At 40.7% G+C, this 20,004-nt stretch overlaps 1 protein-coding gene across 4 annotated transcripts in view; it reads left to right on the forward strand.

Annotated features, from left to right (window-relative positions):
* The window catches only part of HOMER2 (homer scaffold protein 2), a 58,011-nt gene that overhangs the window by 35,489 nt on the left and 2,518 nt on the right, over nucleotides 1-20,004 (forward strand). For 2 of the 4 annotated variants that reach the window (XM_032700206.1, XM_032700207.1), the window contains exons 3-9: nucleotides 5,038-5,169; nucleotides 11,496-11,588; nucleotides 12,758-12,784; nucleotides 12,883-13,067; nucleotides 14,601-14,757; nucleotides 16,956-17,066; nucleotides 19,721-19,801. In XM_032700206.1, the coding sequence (XP_032556097.1) occupies nucleotides 5,068-5,169; nucleotides 11,496-11,588; nucleotides 12,758-12,784; nucleotides 12,883-13,067; nucleotides 14,601-14,757; nucleotides 16,956-17,066; nucleotides 19,721-19,801 (756 nt within the window). In that variant the 5' untranslated portion in view covers nucleotides 5,038-5,067. The remainder of the gene's footprint in view (nucleotides 1-5,037; nucleotides 5,170-11,495; nucleotides 11,589-12,757; nucleotides 12,785-12,882; nucleotides 13,068-14,600; nucleotides 14,758-16,955; nucleotides 17,067-19,720; nucleotides 19,802-20,004) is intronic. The other 2 variants (XM_032700208.1, XM_032700209.1) reach the window with 2 other exon arrangements.

Consider the following 20,004-nt stretch of genomic DNA (forward strand, 5'->3'; position numbering starts at 1 on the left):
GTTCTGGCTTTCTAGGACTAGAAATGAGATGAGCAGTTTATCACCAGTGACATACTGGTGAAAAGAGGTTAGAAGCAGAAGTAGGAAGGATGGTAGATAATGCAGAGGATAATACAGATCATGGAAATGTTGGTGGGCTAATACCACAAAAGAGTTGCTGAACATTTGGGATAAAGGGAGAATTTCTCTGTAAATCCATTCCTGTCTCCTCATCTTCACATCCGGTGTCACAAGCCCTTCTGATTCATGCCAACTTGATGAGCTGGAAGAACCTGCTGAGCCTGTGATAGCTGTGGCCAGAGGATTAGCAGCTTCTTTCCTTCTTCAATTCTGTTTTTAGACTGGGATACATCTTTACTGAAGATTAGCAGCCTGGTGGGTTGAGGAAATTAAATTTCACAGGGGCTGGGAACTGGAAGCACATATTCAGAGGTGTGGAAATGAAATGGGGAGATTTTAACATAGTCAAGGTGTAGGTCCTATGGTCTGGAGTCTGGGGGCTTTTCTGGAGGTGAGTACTCTTCAGAGTAACAGGTGATGTGAATTTGAAGAGGAAATTGCAGAATAATTCCTGATCTGGCACTCTTGCCCCAGAATAAGGGGCCCCTTTCTCTATTAATTTAACACAGTTCCAAAATATATTGCCCAATACATTTATTAGCTTCATAGCTGTTATTTCAGTCTTTTCCTAGGTAGAGAAGCTGGTGCCAGGCTGGCTGACTTGGCTCATCATCCCCTTTGGTGAGTGTCCTGGCCAATTCCTGCCAGTGTGTTGGTTGTCCTCCTCCTCGGGGCTGTGCCAGTGGCTCTGCCAAATGCCCTCTGTGATCTCTGCTCTCCTCCCCTTGGAGCTGAGCTTGCTCTCGTCTCTGCTTTTCCCTCTTGTGAACCTGGCAGGCTGAGACTGATGAGATCAGGGTGTGCACTGAGAGCCAAGCTGGCAAACCCCACGTGCTGCTCCAGCTCTGCTCCCTCTATACTCCAGCTGCTGACACACACCTTATATTAATGAGACAGTGCCTTGGGAATATGTGTTTTCAGAAGCCACATCAACTTTTCCCCTTAAGTGCACTGTTGTGGTACGGGGAGTGTGGGAGTGGAGCCCTTTAAATATTCGAAGCACCCCCTAAAAGAAAGAGCAGCTGTATATATGGGCACTGCTCATACATTACAAGCAGCATGAGCTGCCAATACATTTTTCTCCTTCTACGCACTCAGGTTGTCTTGTGACCTCTCCCTCTTTGATTTATTTGGCAGTTTCTCTCTGTGGGAAAGCAGCAGGATGGGTGTGTTACAGCCCATGAATGTTCTGCTCTATGCCAGCTTATTTGCATTCACCTTTATCTGATGAATATACCCAATGTGTTCCTAAATGTCTGGAGTCACTTGTGGGAGCGCTACCTTGTGCTGGAAACATTCTTTTGTTTCATCTTCAGATAAAAATTTAGATCTCTCAGGTTCATTTTTTTCCCAAAGGAAATGAAATTAGTATGAGATTTTGTTTGGCTTATGCAGGTGTAGCAGGAATGCTTGCCATCTGATAAGTTTGCATGTAGTGAGTGCAAAGGCAGGTATATTTTTTTTAACCACATGTAGACAACTCAGTATGATGAATGAGTTTATTATTTTGTAAGGTGCTTATTATATTATGCTCCTCTTTGTCTTTAGGGAGAACTCTTTAACCACTTCAGGGATAGATTGCATTTGATTAGAGAGTAGTATATCTTCTGAATCCATTTTCCTGGATGAAAGTCCACAAGTTTATTCCATTTTATGATGCAGCTGGAATTACACTGTGTGTATTATACAAATGAGGACCAAAGGCAGAGCTTTTTCATAAGAGCTCATTTAAATTGATGAGTGGCCTTTTCTTATAGGATTATAACACTGGATTGCAGGTAGAGATGGAAAAGACCTGGTGGGCTCATCCTGTCTGCAGCAAAATAGTGCCCTTTTCCTTCTCTCCTTCTTCCTTTGAAATTTGAAAATTCTGGCTCATACCTTCACAAAAAAAGAAAGTTTTCCAAGTTTATTTGACCTTTCCTGTTGTGGTGGCCACAAATACTTCCCCTGCCTTCTGCCCCAGCTGAGACTGCTTGCCCAGGAGATGGAGGAGTGGTGGGGATCACTGTCCTTCTGGTCTCACGTAGCCGAGGGTGGGCCAGCACGGGGAGGGGGATAGGCAGGATTACCTGGCAGGAACATTTGCAAGCCTCATTTTTCATTGTTCTTTTAAATCACAGCACCTTTTCTTTCTCCTAAACACAACCAACACGATTTTTCCCTGGCCAGTGTAGTGTCTCTGTTCAGAAATAATGACCAGATTTATGGAGATGTGAATATAAAGGCAGATGGGGCAAGGATGGGGAGGAAGACAGGGTGGATAAGCATGATGTACTCCCAGCCTCCATCTCCTCTGAACTGCTTCTATGAGCTCTGATTTAATCTCCCAAGCTTCTACTTAGGTTTTCACTTCTCTGTAGGAATGCAGTGTTTCTGAAGTGCCTGATTGACAGAGGAGGATTTAAGGGGAAAAAAAAGGTAGAGCCAGCTTCCAAGCAGTTTCACTAATTGCAGTTTATTATAAATTTAACAGATGAACTGTCAGTTTCTTGAAGGTGTGTGCTCACCACAAGCTTTCCTTGGATTCTGCACTGGCTGTAGAAAAAGATTAACTTGTAAGGTGCTCAGCTAATGTAGCGTATTTCATTGCTCAGTAAGGTGTTCCTTGGTTTACAATTTGCCGGCTTCATTATTCCTTTTACCACATCTGATAATACTGAACTGTGGTCTAAGATAACTTTGGTGGTTTTTTTTTTTTTTCTGTTTGTATTTACTCAATGATCATTGTAGGAGGTATGGAAGACTTTTATTCTTCTCAGGGTCAGCTACCAGTGAGTGAAGCTTTTGCCTTTCGAACAGGTCATTTTATTATTTTTCTTTTCCACAGATGTCTAATTTGATAGGCACAGCAGGACTGAAATAATACTTTTATGACTTGAAATTTCTGGGTATTTCGTAACTTCTAAATTAAATTCTGTAACTTCTAAATTAAATTCTATAACTTGAGAAGCTAAACATTTCTAAGTGGCTCATCTGCCCGATGTAAGATTTTCTTTAAAAAGAAATATACATATAGCACTTTGTTTAAAGTTTTTGGAAAGCATCCTGGTTTTTCTGGGTCGGTGGTAGTTTTTCCTCCTGCTCTTGTGACTCTCTGTATCATACAGTCCTGGTATCATCATAGTCCCTTTGCACTGTCAAACCCTTACCATAAAAATCTTTGATTTGCTTTCAATTTACATCTCTGAAAACACCCTTATATTTTATGTTGGCTGTTTCTGTTGTGTAACTTAGCTGCAGGAGAGCACATCTGGGCAGCTTTGCTTATACCTCTGCCTGTCAATTGGCCATTCAAAAAGATGTTTTGAATCTGGAAGCAGATCATAGAATCATAAAATGGTTTGTTTTGGAGGGGACCTCAAAGATCACCTAGCTCCAACTCCCCTGTCATGGGCAGGGACACTTTCCACTAGACCAGGTTGCTCAAAGCCCCATCCAACCTTGAACACTTCCAGGGATGGGGTATCCGCAGCTTCTCTGGGCAACCTGATGTCTGTACAGTGTGTGTTGGCCAGTGCTGGTTGCAGAGCCTCCTCTCCCCCTTTCTTGCTCTGCTTTTTCCCATGCAAAGGACACTTTCAGGGGTACCAGCCACCTGGCCCTCCTCTGCTTTCATCCTTCTGGTGAAACTCTGATTGGTAGGGAATGGTAGAAAATCATACGTTTATTTGAAAATGATGATGCAACAAGAGGGAAATAAGTTGAGCTATTTCTAAGAAAGCAAATGAAAGCATCAGCACAGAGGTCTGAAGTCATGGAGAGGATGGAGTCAAGTAAGGATCTTCCTCTGGTAGCTTTAATTCACACTTTTTGCTAAATGTAAATGAAAGCTTAGGAAGAAGTCTGCTTGGAATACATAGTAAATGATGTTGCCAGGATACTTCCTGATCATGTTAATTAAACTGTCCCACAGATTGGGCTTAATTACTGCATAATTTGCATATTAGAAATGATGGTACACATTACTAAAGAAAGTTCTTATTCTGTTAGCAGAAAGAACATTGTACATGAATTAATTTCCGGGGGAAGGAGTCTCTAGACTCATATAATGATGTATCTTGAAAATAAAGTTAAGGTTTCTGGTAATGAACTGACATATATCTCATTCCTTTTTGCAAGATTACATTTTATACCTGTTCCACTAAGTTCCTTGGAGACCTCGTCCACCAGCCTTCATCTTTTTGGCTATTTCCTTAATTACAAGGACTGCTGTTGCTTTCAAGGTTGCTGCTGCTGAAGCAGATATTAGTTAACATGTGTGAAAGGGCAAAATATTTGTTCTGAGGCCCAAATTTGATACTGTATGTGCACTGCTGGTGATGCACTTCACCCCCTTCCCAAGTTAAACTCACTATTAAGATATCAGCTTCTCCTTGTTTTGTTTTTTGGTTTGTTTGTTTGTTTGTTTTTAACTTCCGACATGTCTCTGGCATCCTACTTGTGAAGGCCTGAGGAAAAATGGAGAAATGTAGAAATACCTCTCTGCTCTTCAGATCTGAGGTCAGGTGTTGCTGGTGGATGCCCTGCTTGGAGGCCCTGGGCATCTCAGGTGCCTGGTAGGGTGTGGTGGGAGTAGCTGTGTGCCTTCCTAATGCTGCAAAAAGAGGATTTTGCATCTGCATTTCTGCCAGGGTAATTTTACAGCTCTTGACCCTGCTGTTGCTTTGAGTTCAGTGATGTTCCTGAAGCCTCTTTAGCTGCAGGACCATGATAGTGCTTTGAAAAAAAAGACAAAACATCAGAATTTCTGCATGAACTAAGACAAGATAAAAACTGTTTTGTTTCGGGGAAAAAATCTTCTGAACACAGCAATTTCCCAATTTAGACTGCTAATTGCTTTGGATGATATTGTTGCTAGGATATTACTGATTTGTGATCTACTTTTTAATTCTTTTTTGCTCTGTTTTTGAACAGGTGATCATAAACAGCACAATCACACCCAACATGACCTTCACTAAAACGTCGCAGAAGTTCGGGCAGTGGGCAGACAGCAGAGCCAACACTGTGTTTGGGCTGGGCTTTCCCTCAGAGCAGCAGCTGACAAAGGTACCAGGGCTCACTGAACTTCTGCAAAGCCTGTCTCGTTTCTTATTAGTGAAGAGTTGCCTAAACCCATCTGCTGACCCAGGTGTTTCTGCAAGTCCTCTTCAGCAGAGCAAGTCGCTCATCTGCTATATTTACCCGCTGTCTGTGGGTGGCAGTGGGTGGTGGCAGTGGCAGGGGATGAGTAGCCGGGGAGGGCTCATGCCAGGCTTGCTGACTAAGCTGCCTCTGCATTGATACAAAACCCCTGGCCACGAGTTTGGTATTAATGAAACACTTCCCTGGACCAGGGACTGGCCACAACAGCAGGCTTGTAAGTCTAGAGCTGCCTCTTGCTATGAATAGCCAGCAGTTTAAAATACATCCTCTGTCACTGGATTAGTGGTCTGACAAGTGCTTATGAGGCAGCTGAGATGATTGTTCATCTAGTTAAAAGCCCTACTTATCTAACACATAGTTGACACCTGAAGCATGGGTACTTGGCACTGAGCTTTGAAAGGTAACTCAACATGGTGTCCTTGGGCATGGCACACAGTCTCTCATGTTGCTGTCCTCTCCTAAGAAAAGGATCACGAAAACAAGATGTTTCTTTTGTGTCCAAATCAGCAAAGACAGAACATTGCAATAGAATGACTTTTCCATTAAGCTAATTGTTATAGGAATTTTTTTAGTTAGTCTGTCTTATTGAATTTTTCCAATTTCTAGACAAATGTGTTTTTTTGCAAGTATTTCTTAAAGGAAAGCATATTTTACTTTTCATGTTAAATTATTTTTGTACTTGGGATGTCCACAAAGGTGCCGTGACAATAACCTGCTCTTCAGGAATGCTAAGGCCACCCCCATCAATCCCATGCAAAGCTTGTTCAAAATGAAATGCTGGTGATGGTACGTTTTACAAAGCTTACCCAGGTGTAGAGGACTGCTCATTTCACTTGTGCATATTCCCCACTCCTGGGACAAAGAGGTGTTCATAGTAGTTAATGAGTAGTTTGGGAATGTGGGAGGATTACACTGGGACCTAGGGGAATAGTTTGCTTTGAGTAACAGATAAGCATGATCCAGTGCAACCTTTGGACACTGAATGAAAGGATTAGCACCACTGGATAGTAATTTTTAATCATGGATTATTGAAGTTACACATCTGCAACATGACACACGACCACACAGTACCTGAGTGCCAGGCTGGGGCTAAACCTGCACTGTGCACTGTGGGGCTGGTGGTGCTGAGTCTGGATCAGGAGAAGAGAGGTTTATAATATAATAAGGCACAAGTATATTTGCAGGTCCTTGCACCCTAATCAGAGAGGTTTTGCCATATTCTCCAGAACTGTTCAAACACATACTTAGAAGAAATGTATTGCTGGTATCAGAAAGCAGCTCTTCAGTGTCCGTGTGTCCAGAGTAGAGCCAATCTGAAAAACTTGTTGTATGGGCACAAGGACCTCAACACCAGCTGTGTTTCTCTCTAGATCATTTTGCACATCTGTTTGCACTGCATGATCTGCTGAAGAGCCCACTGCCCATAATATAGCCTTCTACTTGCATGAAAAGCTTTCCAAATCAGCAGAAAGACTTCTTCTGGTCAGAATATTGAGAGGGAGCTTAAGGTGAGAACTTCTGAAAATAGCTTGAGATGATCTCTAAAAAAAAACCAGCCCAAACCAAAACAAACAAACAAACAAACAAACAAAACAAAAGCAAACCCCAAAACAACAGAAAACCCAAAACTCTGATGGTTACCTAAGTGGAAAGAGTAAGAAACCTGATTTATTACTACTATGCAAAGCAAAAGGTACTCCTTATCATCCATGCTTCCTGTTTAATTATTGAACCATTAGTAAGAAAGATCAGGGCTGGTGGCAAGATTACAGATGTATAACTGTATTGGAATAGTAAAATCAAGTTTCATTTTATGTTAATATCGTTATACTCTTATAAAAGATATAAATTAAAGCTTGCCTGTTTTACGGGAATAATTGAAGTGCTTAGTCAGGAATTGGAAGGACACACTAAAACTCCACTAAACCAGAGATCAATAGCCCTGGCTTAAAATAAATATAAATAAATAAAGCTGAAAAAGGTCTGTTGAAAACAATGAATAATAATGAGACAGGAGAAGAGATTAGCACGCCTGAAAAATGCCTGCATTTTTAAGTATAATTGCTTGGCCTAATAAAAGATAATGCCTCATTCTAATGCCTTGCTTCTCTTGAGATACTTAAAGTATTAATCCATACCTATAGGGAAAAGCAGTTCAAATTAAACATGAGCCATTAATGAAAACTGCACTCCGTGACCCAGTAACCTAATTACCATTCACATTGATTGGGAGAATCCCGGGGTTTAAAGTTGATGTCCTTTTCAGGGTCCTTTTTTCCTCTTGCAGGACTTGCAGACCCTCCTTTTCCCCCTTCCTGCCCTGTACCTCAGAGGGGTCTCAAGACATTATTCAAACATTACCACAGCCAAACCGAAACAGGAATCAAAAGAAATTAACGGGGTGTCTGGGTGTGAAAAGGCAGGGCTGGTGCTCTAAAGGTAGTGCTGTATTTTGCACCTGAAGCACTTAAGGAAGTCGTTCAGGGTGCTTTCAGGGAGACATGCTATCTGAGGAGCTGCAGTTAGTCAAGGTCATAGGGAGGAAGATTTACACGGGTGAGAAACCCAGCAAACCCAGACTTTGCACATCATAAAACAACTGCATCCAGCACCTGGGAAGCACTGGACTTTATTTATATGCACACATGCACATTATGGGGGGGGGGGGTCACTGTGTTGCAGGGAAGCAAGTTCAGGGCAGAGCCTGCCCCTGCCTCCAGCACACAGTGCAGCCCCTGCTCCAGCATCAGAGCTGGCAACGCACTGGCTGGCATAGAGCACATTACTGGCCACTTCTGGGGTAAATAGTCTTGTTCTCTGTCAATCTGCCCCTACTGTGGGCTTATCTAGAGAAAACCACGGGAGAAGCACGTGTGCGTTCAGCAGTTCTCCCCAACAGGGATGTCACCTCACCCAGCCTTCCAAAAACCAAGAGGGAGATGAAATATTTATGAGCCTGCTTTGGGTGGGAGCAGCTGTTTCATCCAGCACTGGCACAATTTGTCAGTAGGAGACATAAATATAATACCAGACCAGGACCCTAAATTTATGCATACAAGATCATGCTTTTTAATGTATAAAATGCTAAGAAGGTCTATTTAAATATATATATATTTCACCTTGTGACAAGCTGGCTACAGATTTGGACATCCTTTAAATAATCTGTGCAATGCACATTAATTTTCGCTGACCAAACTTCCTAATCAAGCACTGCTCATGGGCTGCAGCCACTTGACTAAAAGGCTTCACAAGTGTTGGTAACAGCACATTTTTTCCATATGGCACCTTAGTCTCACAACCTCCTAGGGCATGGGAAGACATGCCCTATAATCCATGATAGACTATTGGAGGGGTGTTCAGTTGCTGTTTCTCCTACTCCAGTCTTTTGGTTTTTGCTAATTTTGGGGACCTTTGTCTGACCAAGGGCAAGCATGGAGGAAAGTAAAGATAGAAGGAGAAGGAACATCATGAATTTTTTAGTTGATTTCGTGTATTTATACTTTCACTGCCCTTTGCAACCATGCTTACCAAGCTTTCATTTACTGAACAGACTATTCTTTAACCTTTTAACTAGGAATTTCACATTTAAAAAGTACTCCCTTTTGTTGCAATGGTTTGACAGCTCAAAGTCTACTTAGATCTTGGAGGTGGAATGTGATTTGCAGTACCAATTATTTGTCAATTATTTATGTTTGGGACAGAAGAATCAGTTACTAGAGAAAAAGCAGCTCTCTGGGTTTCTGACAGTGATTAGGCCCTGTGGCTGTGCTGACAACTCTCCAACAGCCTCGGATCTGGGAGGTTCCAGAAGTGCCTGCTGTGCTCCTGTAAAAATTAGAGTTGGTAGTGCTGCACAAGTGTGGGCTGTCGCCACTGCCTTGCTGCGCTCAGGAGAGTGATCAAGTGAAAGGCTTTAATTTCATAACAAGCCAAGTGATCCTCTGTAGCTTTCAAAAATAGACTGTTGTAAAATCGAGCAGATATTAATTAGCTAAGAAACTGCAGCAAAACTCTTTATGGACTGACTGTTTCCAAGTGTGAGGGGTAACCAAAACCTCAGTGTTTCACCTCCGTTTCTGTTACAACCATCTTTATGTCTGTAACAACAATAAGAAGGAAGGGTAATACTGTGACGCTTAAAACCGAGGATCTGTTACTAAGATAGTGAAAAAAAATCAGTTGTTTGTACTTGTTTCTAAAAGCAAATGTGTTAAATACTTCTGTTGGTGTTTCAGACATGACTGAACTCTATTATTCAATGAGATCATTATTGGTTTAGTATTGAAGATTAACAATTTTTTATTATGGAAGTGTAGGAAAAAATGCCCTTTTCTTCTCAACTCACGTAATTTTTCACAGCAGTCTCCTGTGTGCTTTATGAGGATAGCTGCAAAAATAAAATTTGATAGATCACTCCCAATTCTTTTTATCTTTTCACATTTCATATCGCCCGTGAAGAACCCTCATAAGTTTTTCATACATAAGATGAAAAGATTTATTGTAAAAGAGAGAGAGAGAGATTTTATTATAAAAGACAGACCTCAAACCAGCCTAATACTATTTTGAAAGAAACCCAAATATAGAACTTACTATTGATATAATATTTTAGAAATAATCAGCTGGTTATAGCTGTTTTGTCACAGCAGGAGATACATTTTGTGTAAAGCTGGAGTTAAATCACTTAAGGCACAAATGTACTTGTTCTTAACGATCTGTAAAGTGCTACAGAGGTAATCAAGTCGTTTGTGTGTGCAGCGACTGCACGTGCCATCAGATGGCAACTGCTGCCATCGAAGAGCACAGGAGAGCTTTGCATATGCAATGTCAGCTGCTGTAGAGAAACAGCTGGATTCCAGAGCTCCGTCTTCGTTCATAGGCATCCTCACAGATCGTAGAGTACACCCAAAATTTCGCTCAGCTTTACAGTGTGCTCGTCCATGGGATTAACACTGATGTGTGTGTGTTTGGAAATTACCATTTTTTGTATTATACAAAACATTGGTGCCTCCACATATAATCCCTATTTCTTTTAGACCAAATGGAGAAGATTGTTTTGTCAGTCTTTACAGTCCCAATATTTTACTGATAGAGAGCATGCTAAGTACCTGCTATAAATCTAAAAGTTAGAAGATAAGATTAGTAAGTGGTAATGATCTTCCTGTTCCTCACTATAAAATTTGATGTGTTTTTTCATGCTTTATTTATAGGTTTTTCATAAGTATTCTGAGTTATCCAAGGATATAATGGCAATCTTTTCATTCACAAACTGTGCAATGAAATACATCTGTTTAATTTTACTTTTAATATGTCCTACCTTTCTGGCATTTCAAGTTTCTCAAAACACAGGCAAGCGAGACCAAGCTGCTTTAGCTGAAAGACAAAGTTACCCATCCTTATACTGGATACATCTTAATTTAAAAAATAAATTATGTATTACACCTTTTTTTCTCATCTTTGTAATCCTCCTTTTAAAACTTAAACACTGTTTAGGGTGTTTGAAGCCCTGCAGCCCTGACTGGCTGTGATGATAATTGTATTTCAGAAGTGCCAGGCTGGCTTTGGAGCAATGTCCTACAACAACTTGCAGAGGTTGGGATTTGTACTTTTCCATCTTTATCTTTCCTTCCCCTCACCTTCCCCAGTCTGATATAACCCTCCTACAGGAAGCATTCAAGCCTTTCTCTGAAGTCTCCTACATTTATTTTTGTCAGTAATAAGAAAATTAGACCAGAAAAACTGTGTTTTCATAGGACTCCATCATGCATTCAGATCTACCTTCTCATTTTTCTTGTCTTGATAATCCCTTGCTTGCATTCTGCAGATGAGCTTATTTGCATTCTTTAATTTAATTGACTTGCTCTTAGGAATAGAAAACATTGATAATATTTTTATCCAAACATATGTCTTTTGTACTTTCATCTTTAATAGACCATCAACACCAAGTGAAACAGAAGAGGGGCAGGAAATAAACCAGGAGACACTAAAAGCTCCTTTTCCTCTATGGGTTTTAATGTGGTCAGCCAGAGGTACAGAGATATCCCTCTTTTAGAAACATCCCCATTCCTTTTGAAAGAACCTCCCTGCCAAAGAATTAAGATGTTTTTTCATGCCAAAAAATTTAAATTAATAAAATTAGTTGTTCACTTTTGGAGATCTGTGAACCATATAGAGATAGTAATCTCAATGATTTAATAGATAAATCAAGTTAATGTCTTTCATGCTTTTTCCAGTTTGCAGAGAAGTTCCAAGAAGTAAAAGAGGCTGCCAAACTAGCAAGAGACAGATCTCAAGAAAAAATTGAGACCTCAAGCAATCATTCCCAGGTTTGTAATTTAGCTTTAATGCCTATACACATACAGGATAAATAGTTTAAAGTTAAATTTCCTAATGAACTGTGCCAGCTTCTGGCAGCCAGCTTAAAGTGTATAAAATGGAAATTGCTGAAGGTAATTGTCAGATGCTGGACACTAGTATTGTCAGAGGAATACTTTTCATCCTTCTATGCCCTTTGCTTTCATTTACATCTAATTTTTTTCAGCAGTTCTTGAACTGTTATAACTTTTTTAATAACAGGGGAAGCTATACATCCTTTGATTTGTAACGTTACACATAGTTTGAGAGTTTGAGTCATTGGAGAGCAAGTCAGTGTAGTGCTTCAGCAGACAGTAAATGAGATTCATCGAGATCCTTCTTTTTGTCATCTGTCTAATCCACTTTTGTAGGTGTTTGATTTGCTAGTGGAGAGCCTGACTTTGTGGCCATAGTGTTTCCCTGCGTAGGTGTGGCTGATGGGAAGCTGTGGGAACAGAGGCAGTGCTTTAGTGAGTGGCTGGAAGAAGCTTGTGTTGTATATCTGTACAATACACTTTTCTAGGCAGCACACCTCTATCACCAAGTGCCTCTGTGTCCAGGGGGTCTGAGTTTCTTACAAACTGAAGGAATTGAGTGTTTGTCCCAGTCTCTCTATGTGGTTGACTGTATTTTCATGTGCATTTCATTAGGTAAGAGTGAACCCTGCTCAGCAGATGTTCTTGGCCTGGGCCAGTATTTGGAGAAAAGTCAGACAAATTTTGATCGGAGAGGAATTCAGATTCATGATCAGAAAAAAACTGCTGAATGCTTTTAGTCTTGAAACTACCCTCCTTTTGGGGGTCCAAAAATATTGATCTGAGCAGCTGATTTTGTATACTTATTTTATAGAGACTTTGGTCATGGTCTTTGTAGTTCACTTTGTTCTCTGTTGATGATCAGCCCCAAGCACTGTGTGAATAGTATCTGTTTGAAAGAGCAGTATTTGTTTGTTTGTTTGTTTGTTTGTCAGTTTGGCTTCACATGCTTCCAGGTGCACTGTATTGTTTTCATTATCTTAAAAAACCCAAACAACCTTTAGAAAACACAAGCCTATCGGGAAAAAACAAAAACTTGAAAAATTGTTGAACACTTTAAACTTCTGTTTGTGTACCATTCTAATTTTTTCATTCTTTTTAAACAGACCAGCTTTGCAGCCAAGATGAAAAGGGTATGTGTGTGTTACCACTGTTCTACCAGGAGAGCCGAGGTCTCAGCCAAGTGGTGTGGGATCAAGATTGCAAAGAAATTGGTGTTGTGGTCTTGCAGGAGATGCAGGAGACACCCAGTGTTCGTTTGTGTGTTGTGCTGCAGGAGTCTGGACGTGAAACACCATCCTCCACTCGAGCTTCTAGTGTGAATGGCACAGACGATGAGAAGGCATCACATGGTGGCCCTGCTGAGGCACATCTCAAGTCTGAGAATGATAAATTAAAAATTGCTCTAGCCCAAAGGTGAAGTTCCTTTAAACCTAATTGCATTGGATAGTGTGCTGTAATTATCTGATGGCTAGTGATATTAACAGAAATTATTCAAATGTAATTGCATTAATTTAAAGTGGTGCAGCAGAATGGATGAATGAGCAGATTTTAGCAAGTTCCTCCTGGTATCCAGTTGAGAGATATTTACCATTTCATGTATTCCTGATCCAGTTTGTGATTCTGCTGATGCCAACTATTATAACCCTTTGTTCATGAAGTTTTAGAACTACAGAAATAACATTAAAACCATAGGGGAGCAATTGCTGCTGATAACATGTGAAGGCAATCTTTCTTCCTCTTTGAGTTTGCTACACTTACTTTGATGAAAATAGATATGGATATTTAAAATTATAAAAGGGAATGAACTCAACCATAAAAAGTTGAAGTGAGAAATATATTTTCATCAAACTGCCTGGAAGTCTTAGGGGGATGTTTCTGAACTGGACAGAGCCCCTTGAAGTCACATTTTTTGCTATTTGCTTTGATAAATAATTTGAAAATGCTGAGAAGAGTAATTTGCAGCTGTAGTGAAAATACAGGCATTGCAATATGCAAAGTTATGACATTAAAATAGAATAATTCTCTACTGGGATCTTGCCTTGTCTGCCTCTTGCATATGAATGTATCAGTGAATGGAAAGGAAATCTAATAGGATCAAGCTACTCTTAAAAAGGTATTTAAAAAATAAAGCAGCATCATAAGCAGCGTTACCCTGTGAGCAATTTCAAGGTTGCATATATTATATTTGAAGTACATCATCTCTCTTTATTGACATTTTAATAGCGTAAACTATTTCAAACCATAATGTTTGCTTGTTCCTCCTGCTGAAGACACCTCTACAGGCAAGTAGCAACTAGCACACAGGGAGTGTCAAAGCCTTCCTCCCATTCACCCTCTAATCTTGTGCTCTGTGCTGCAGCTCAAAGCTTTGGGGAATGAGTAGTTTAATTCTGCAGCATTATGTAACACTTTTATAGTTAAGACTCAGCATTAAAAAAAAATTCAAATATAGATCATGTCAATGCCCTAAAATCCTCCAGTCTGAATTACTGTACCATCTGCAGATGTGCAGAGTGGCTTTATTGCAGGGGTGCCAGGTCCCCAGTCTGTGCTGCAGCAGAGACAAGGTGAGGCACAGCCACACAGCTCGGGAGGTGACAGGGGCCATGCACTGCACTGGGCTGAGACCCCTGTGTGCAAATGGTGGGGATCCCAGCTGGACCCTACAGCCTCCTCTGACAGCGGGGCTTTTCTTCCAGACACACAGGTCACTGCTGCTGGAGTTGGTAGATCCCTTTGTTTTGGCAGAGACTGTCAAATTAAGGCTTATGTTCTCCTTAGGCATGCAGAGTCTAAAAGCAATTACATATATCTGAGTGTTCTTCATCTTATTGCAACAAATTAATGGCCAACACACCACGGTAGATGAGTTTGCATACAAGGTAAAAAATAACAATTCACAAGATTAGAAGGTGAAACCACCTCATGGCATCCTGTTTTTCTCAGTTCATCCAATGTGAAGAAGTGGGAGACGGAGCTGCAGACGCTGCGGGAGAGCAACGCCCGGCTGTCCACAGCACTGCAGGAGTCTGCAGCCAGCATCGAGCACTGGAAGAAGCAGTTCTCAGCCTGCAAGGAGGAGAACGACCAGCTGAGGAGCAAGGTAGCAGAGCATACCCACAGGAGAGCCATCCCCTCCAGTTAGCTGCTCCTGCCATTGCTCTTGGATTTCTGCAGCTTTTTCTTTGTGTGTGTTAGGAGGTGGATTTTGTCTTTGAAAGGGAGTTGGATGGGGAGTTAAGGCAGCTGCTTCCCTCTGTGTGCAGCAGGCAGGGAGGTTCAAAGGACTGGGAATCATCAGGAAGACTGGTGCTGCTCCATCACGTGAAGCTCGCTGCCTCGAGAGACTTAGCATCAGCAGGCGTTGCTGGATGGGATCATAAACCAGAAAGGTTTTAAAAGTGGGGTTACTATTGCATATTCCTTTCCAAGCTCATGGAAATACTGATAGATATGAATGAGCAGAAGGCATGGTTATGACCTGGTTACTCAGAGGGAACCAAGCTGGGAACCACTCAGTATTAGAAGCCAATCCCTACAACATGCAGAGGAACGAGGATTTGAGTTATTTCCTCGGCACTGTGGGCTCTGAGCCGGGTCCTCCAGCACTAACACCTGGCACATCCAGAAACCTGCCAAGAGGCACTGTCAAAAGCCTTTTGCCCTTCATTACTGAGCACATTTCTCAGTAATGTTAAGATGGAGGGTTAGCAATGGTTACAACAGAGAACAACTCAGAGGTTTAAATTTGTGAAGTCTCAGTTTAGAGTAGTCATTGGTACCATCCCTCAGATAATACTGCATTTTCTGCAACAGCTCCACATGGGGCTGGCACCAGCCTGGGCACACGAGAGCCTGGATTCCGTGAGCACTGCCTGAAGGGATAATTTCTCTTTATTCATCCTAAATGTCTTAGAAAAGCTGCATCCTTTTCCTTCTTAGATGGATCACTGGGACATTTGAATTAGAGATCAGATTGTATCAGTCTGATGAGGATATTTTTCATTTAATGTTTGCTTTCAAAGGAGGAAGAAATTTCATGGCTTTCTGTGTATCAGTAGCTGCAAGTAGTATTTCAGTGTTGGAGGTGGTTTGGGTTGTCTGCTGGCACTGAAAGTCCATGTGGAGCAATCTTTTTCCTGAGGCAGATACTCAGCTGTCTATTCTCACGTGTTCTACGTGTGCACAGTGGTAATGCAGAGATCAAACCAGAGCCATATTAACTGATGTTATATTAACAAATTAATATTAGTTGTTACTTGTTTTGAGTTCCTATATCCAGTCTCTTGTGGACAAGGGGGAAGTGAGAGACTGGAACAGTATATTATAAGAAAATGTCATAATTTGTAGTGTGGTTATTTGCTTTCCTATACTGTTGCAGACAAAAGTTGTTCTCATTAAAATTAACTGATGAAACATGATACATCCCAGTAGCTGTACTAGATATGAAGACATTATTAAAACACTGCCTTGCTGCAGCTGCAAAGTCATCATGCCAGTGACTAGCCAGACTGCAGCAGTGCTGTCTGTATAATGTGCCATCTTTTTCTATAGAGGGAGGTTTTCTGAGCTTTTCCCCAAGTAGGTTCCTTGCTCAACACTCACACTGCACCACTGCAGCGCCCTGGGAACTTTCTTCTCCTTTATTAAATAGGTCAGAATTTTTTGCATATTGCTCTACCTTCAAATGAGTGAAGTTATAATCCCAAAGCAACACGAAGCTGAGAATTAAAGTACATACTTTAATGAGCTGGCCCATTGGCCTGTGGGAAGTGCATCTCCTGGGAGCTGAGTCCAGAGCTGGCAGGAGGAGGCATGGAGAGAGCAAAACACCTCCCTGGGCGAGAGAACAAAGTGGCTCACGTTGCTCTGAACTGGTTCTTCCCCTGCAGTTTTGATGTTCTGTCCCTCGTACACCAGTTAGAATAATAAGCAACCCCCAAGGAGGCAAAACTGGGCATGATGGAGATATTTCTTCTTGTTGTGTTAAGAAAACCCATCCCTTGTAGTCTTATGTTGGTTTCATAGAAGTGAAGTGCAGATTTTATCCCCAGCTCCACTTATTTTAGGAGCTCAGTGTTTTGTGCATTCCTGAGTACTCACATGAGAGACTGTGACAGAGAATAAATACAGACCCAGGGCTTCCTAGTGGATGTGTAAATTTGCTCTTTTTAGGGAAAGAAGTGATAATTTGGTGAATCAAATGCTGTGATTTAGGAAACAGATCCAATGCCCATTTCATCATGCCCCAGATTTTCAGAAAATTGAAAAATTTCACCTAATGACTGATATTTCTTAAAGATTGAAGAACTGGAGGAACAGTGCAATGAAATAAATAAAGAGAAGGAAAGAAATGCGCAACTGAGTAGACGTCTCCAAGAACTGGAAACAGAACTTCAGGACAAAGAACTGGTGAGTGTCCTGAACACTGAAGTGGCATTTTCGTGTTTGAGTGGGTCTGTCTGCTTCTCTCTTGGGGTGTAGATTTATGGAGTGGCTCACCTACAACCAGAAGCAGCCTGGTGTTTCTGGGTTGCCTGCTTCTAGGTTTTCCATGTACAGCTCCTTAGCAACAGTTTGATAGAGTTCCTCTGTCTCAGTTTCACGATGTGCTGTGATGGCACAGTTTAATTTGTCAGTGGTTAACAAACATGATACTTTCATGTATACAACACTACTCCCAGTAGAAGAGCCAGAATGGTGAAACTTGTTGCCCAGTGCCAGACAGATGTATGCTGAGAACAGATTCATTTGTCAGTCTCCATGCCCAAAATTCCTGTAGACATTAGGACCATCATTAAAAAGACATCATTTACAAAATAACTTGGCATTTGCGTAACAAGTCCTGTTTCTTTTTCTGGATGGCTCATAGTCTTCAACTTTGCTGTTTTATGGTCTTCCTCTGATTTCAGGACTAATGCCAAGAGTGAGAAATTCAGATTCATCTGGAGTACCCCAGTTTGTAATTTTTGACATACAGGGTGTTAATTTTTCTAAGGAGGATTATGATGATGGCTTGAAACCCCTGAATAGTGGGGGAAAAAATGGGATCCTCTTTTTTTTTTCCATTATTACAGTGGCCAAGTGCTCTGTGCTGGCTGAAGAGAAAAAGCTGTCAGCAGCTCAGTCAAGTTTGCCATGTGCCATTACAGCATCTCTGCTGCTTCTCTTAAAAGTGGTGCTCTTAAGGGGTTTTATGGTGGCACAAGGAAATAGTTTAGGGAGATGGATTTTGATGCACTGTTACAAATGTAATGTTTTTCAGCCCTATATTTCAAAGGAAAATGTCATTCTTTCTTCCCAACCTTTCTGTGGCAATAGCATGTATCATAACCCTTATTCTCTGCTAGTGTTTTCCTCAAGATTCACGTTTTTACAGTGCCAAATGAGCTAGAAAATAGATTGACTTGTAAATATTACATGCCTGTCTTGCATTTACGCTGACAATATGCTAACTTGTTTTAAAAATTCATGCTTACATTAGCAGGTTCTCGATTAACTCTAAACTACCCATAAGTAATAACCTTTCATGGTCTGGAATTCAAACCCACATGAAGTCTGCTCACGGGCATTGCTGTGTAAGAGAAGTTGTTGATACCCTCTTCATATAGGAAATGAGGAGAGAGAAACGTAAAGACATGGAAATCAGGATAGACATATCTAGTGAAATATTTATTTATGTGTATATCTGTGTCATATGCCATATGCCACATACCATATATAGTGTGTATATAAATGTACATACACTGTGTTATACTATATACGGTAAGTATACAGTAGAGTAGTTATATATATAGTAAGTGTATATATCGTATTAGTATATTTATATTTTGAGATGTGAGCTCTAAGCCATTATGTATATATGCACAGGAGCTCATATCTCAAAACAAAGGGTAAGTTACCCTTTCTTTCCCCTATGTCAGCAACTGGGACATTGTCTGAACATAGTTACTCTTACATTAGTTAAATTCTTCAGTGCAGTTCACAAAAATCTGGAGTAAAAAATGTGCTGTCTCCAATACTGAACCCTGTGGAACACCACTTGTCACTGGACTCCACCTGGACATCAGGCTGTTGACTGCAACTCTTTGAGTGTGGCCATCCAGCTGATTCCTTATCCACCAAGTGATTCATCCGTCAAATCCATGTCTCTCTGATGTAGAGACAAGGATGTTGTATGGGACATTGTCAAGTGCTTTACACAAGTCCAGGTAGTCCAGGGATATACCCCTGCTTACTCTTGAGACCATAACCTACATGGGCAGTTTCTGGAGAAGGATCCTGCACTCTTTCAAGTCAGAGTTTCTTTTGGAGTTGCAAATGTGTTTTTCAGATTCCTCGAACAATCTTTCTGCAAAAATGTGTAACCTTCCTTTGAGTCTTTCCCTACTACCCACATTGGTGGTGTTCATTTGGGGTATTCATGTAGTCAGGTTGTCTTAATTTCCAACAGAGACATGGACTCCTGTCAAGTCATGTTGCTCGTTTCGTTAACTCCTTTCAGCTAATCTGCTGTATTTAGGTAGCGATGCCAGAAGCAAATACAGATTTTTGGGGAGGGGGTGGTTCTCAGAGCTGTACCATGGAGGAGAGCCCATTACAGCTGTGCTCTGTATGATGCCTCTATATATGCAGCTGGTATTGCCATTGGCCTTTTTGTTTGATGTCATATATGATTGAAAATGTACGTGTGATTTGCTCTTTGCTACCATCTATAATTTGCCTATAGCATTACAGTCCTTCAGATTTCTCTGTTATTTAATATGTCTTTTGCATAGGTATGTGGTTTAGGTTAAGATTTCATTAATATAATTAATGGCATTAATGCTAGAGATTGGATTACATTGTCTGTTTTAGAAATGCAAAGTATAAAATTCAGTGAAAAAATGTATTCGAGTAGAAAATTAGCAATTTTGGAATGCAGACAAGTTATTTTGGTTATTTTCCATCCAAATACTGTGCAGAATACAATAAAATATGCAAAGCCATTTCATCATCTCAAATTTCCATTATGTTTTAAATTGAAGCTTGCACTAATATTATTTTTTTCTTTTATGTTTTCAAAGGAACTGGAAGAGCTCCGAAAGCAGGGTGAAATTATACCAGAGCTAATGTCAGAATGTGAATCTGTATCTGAGCAATTACAGGTACAGTTTAGCAGTGAAATTAATTTTTTAAAAGTTGGTACATTTACTTTCTTTCTCACAGTTATATGCATTTCTCTGTTCAGACTTCAGTGTTTGAAGACAAAAGAGCTCCAGTTTGTAAAAGCAAAAAATGCTAATTACATGCAGAATACACCATGCCCTTCCCAGCACAGGAGTAATTAAACAGCTCCGTTTCTTTGCCT

This window comes from Chiroxiphia lanceolata, chromosome 12, assembly GCF_009829145.1.
Source record: "Chiroxiphia lanceolata isolate bChiLan1 chromosome 12, bChiLan1.pri, whole genome shotgun sequence".
Lineage (NCBI taxonomy): Eukaryota > Metazoa > Chordata > Aves > Passeriformes > Pipridae > Chiroxiphia > Chiroxiphia lanceolata.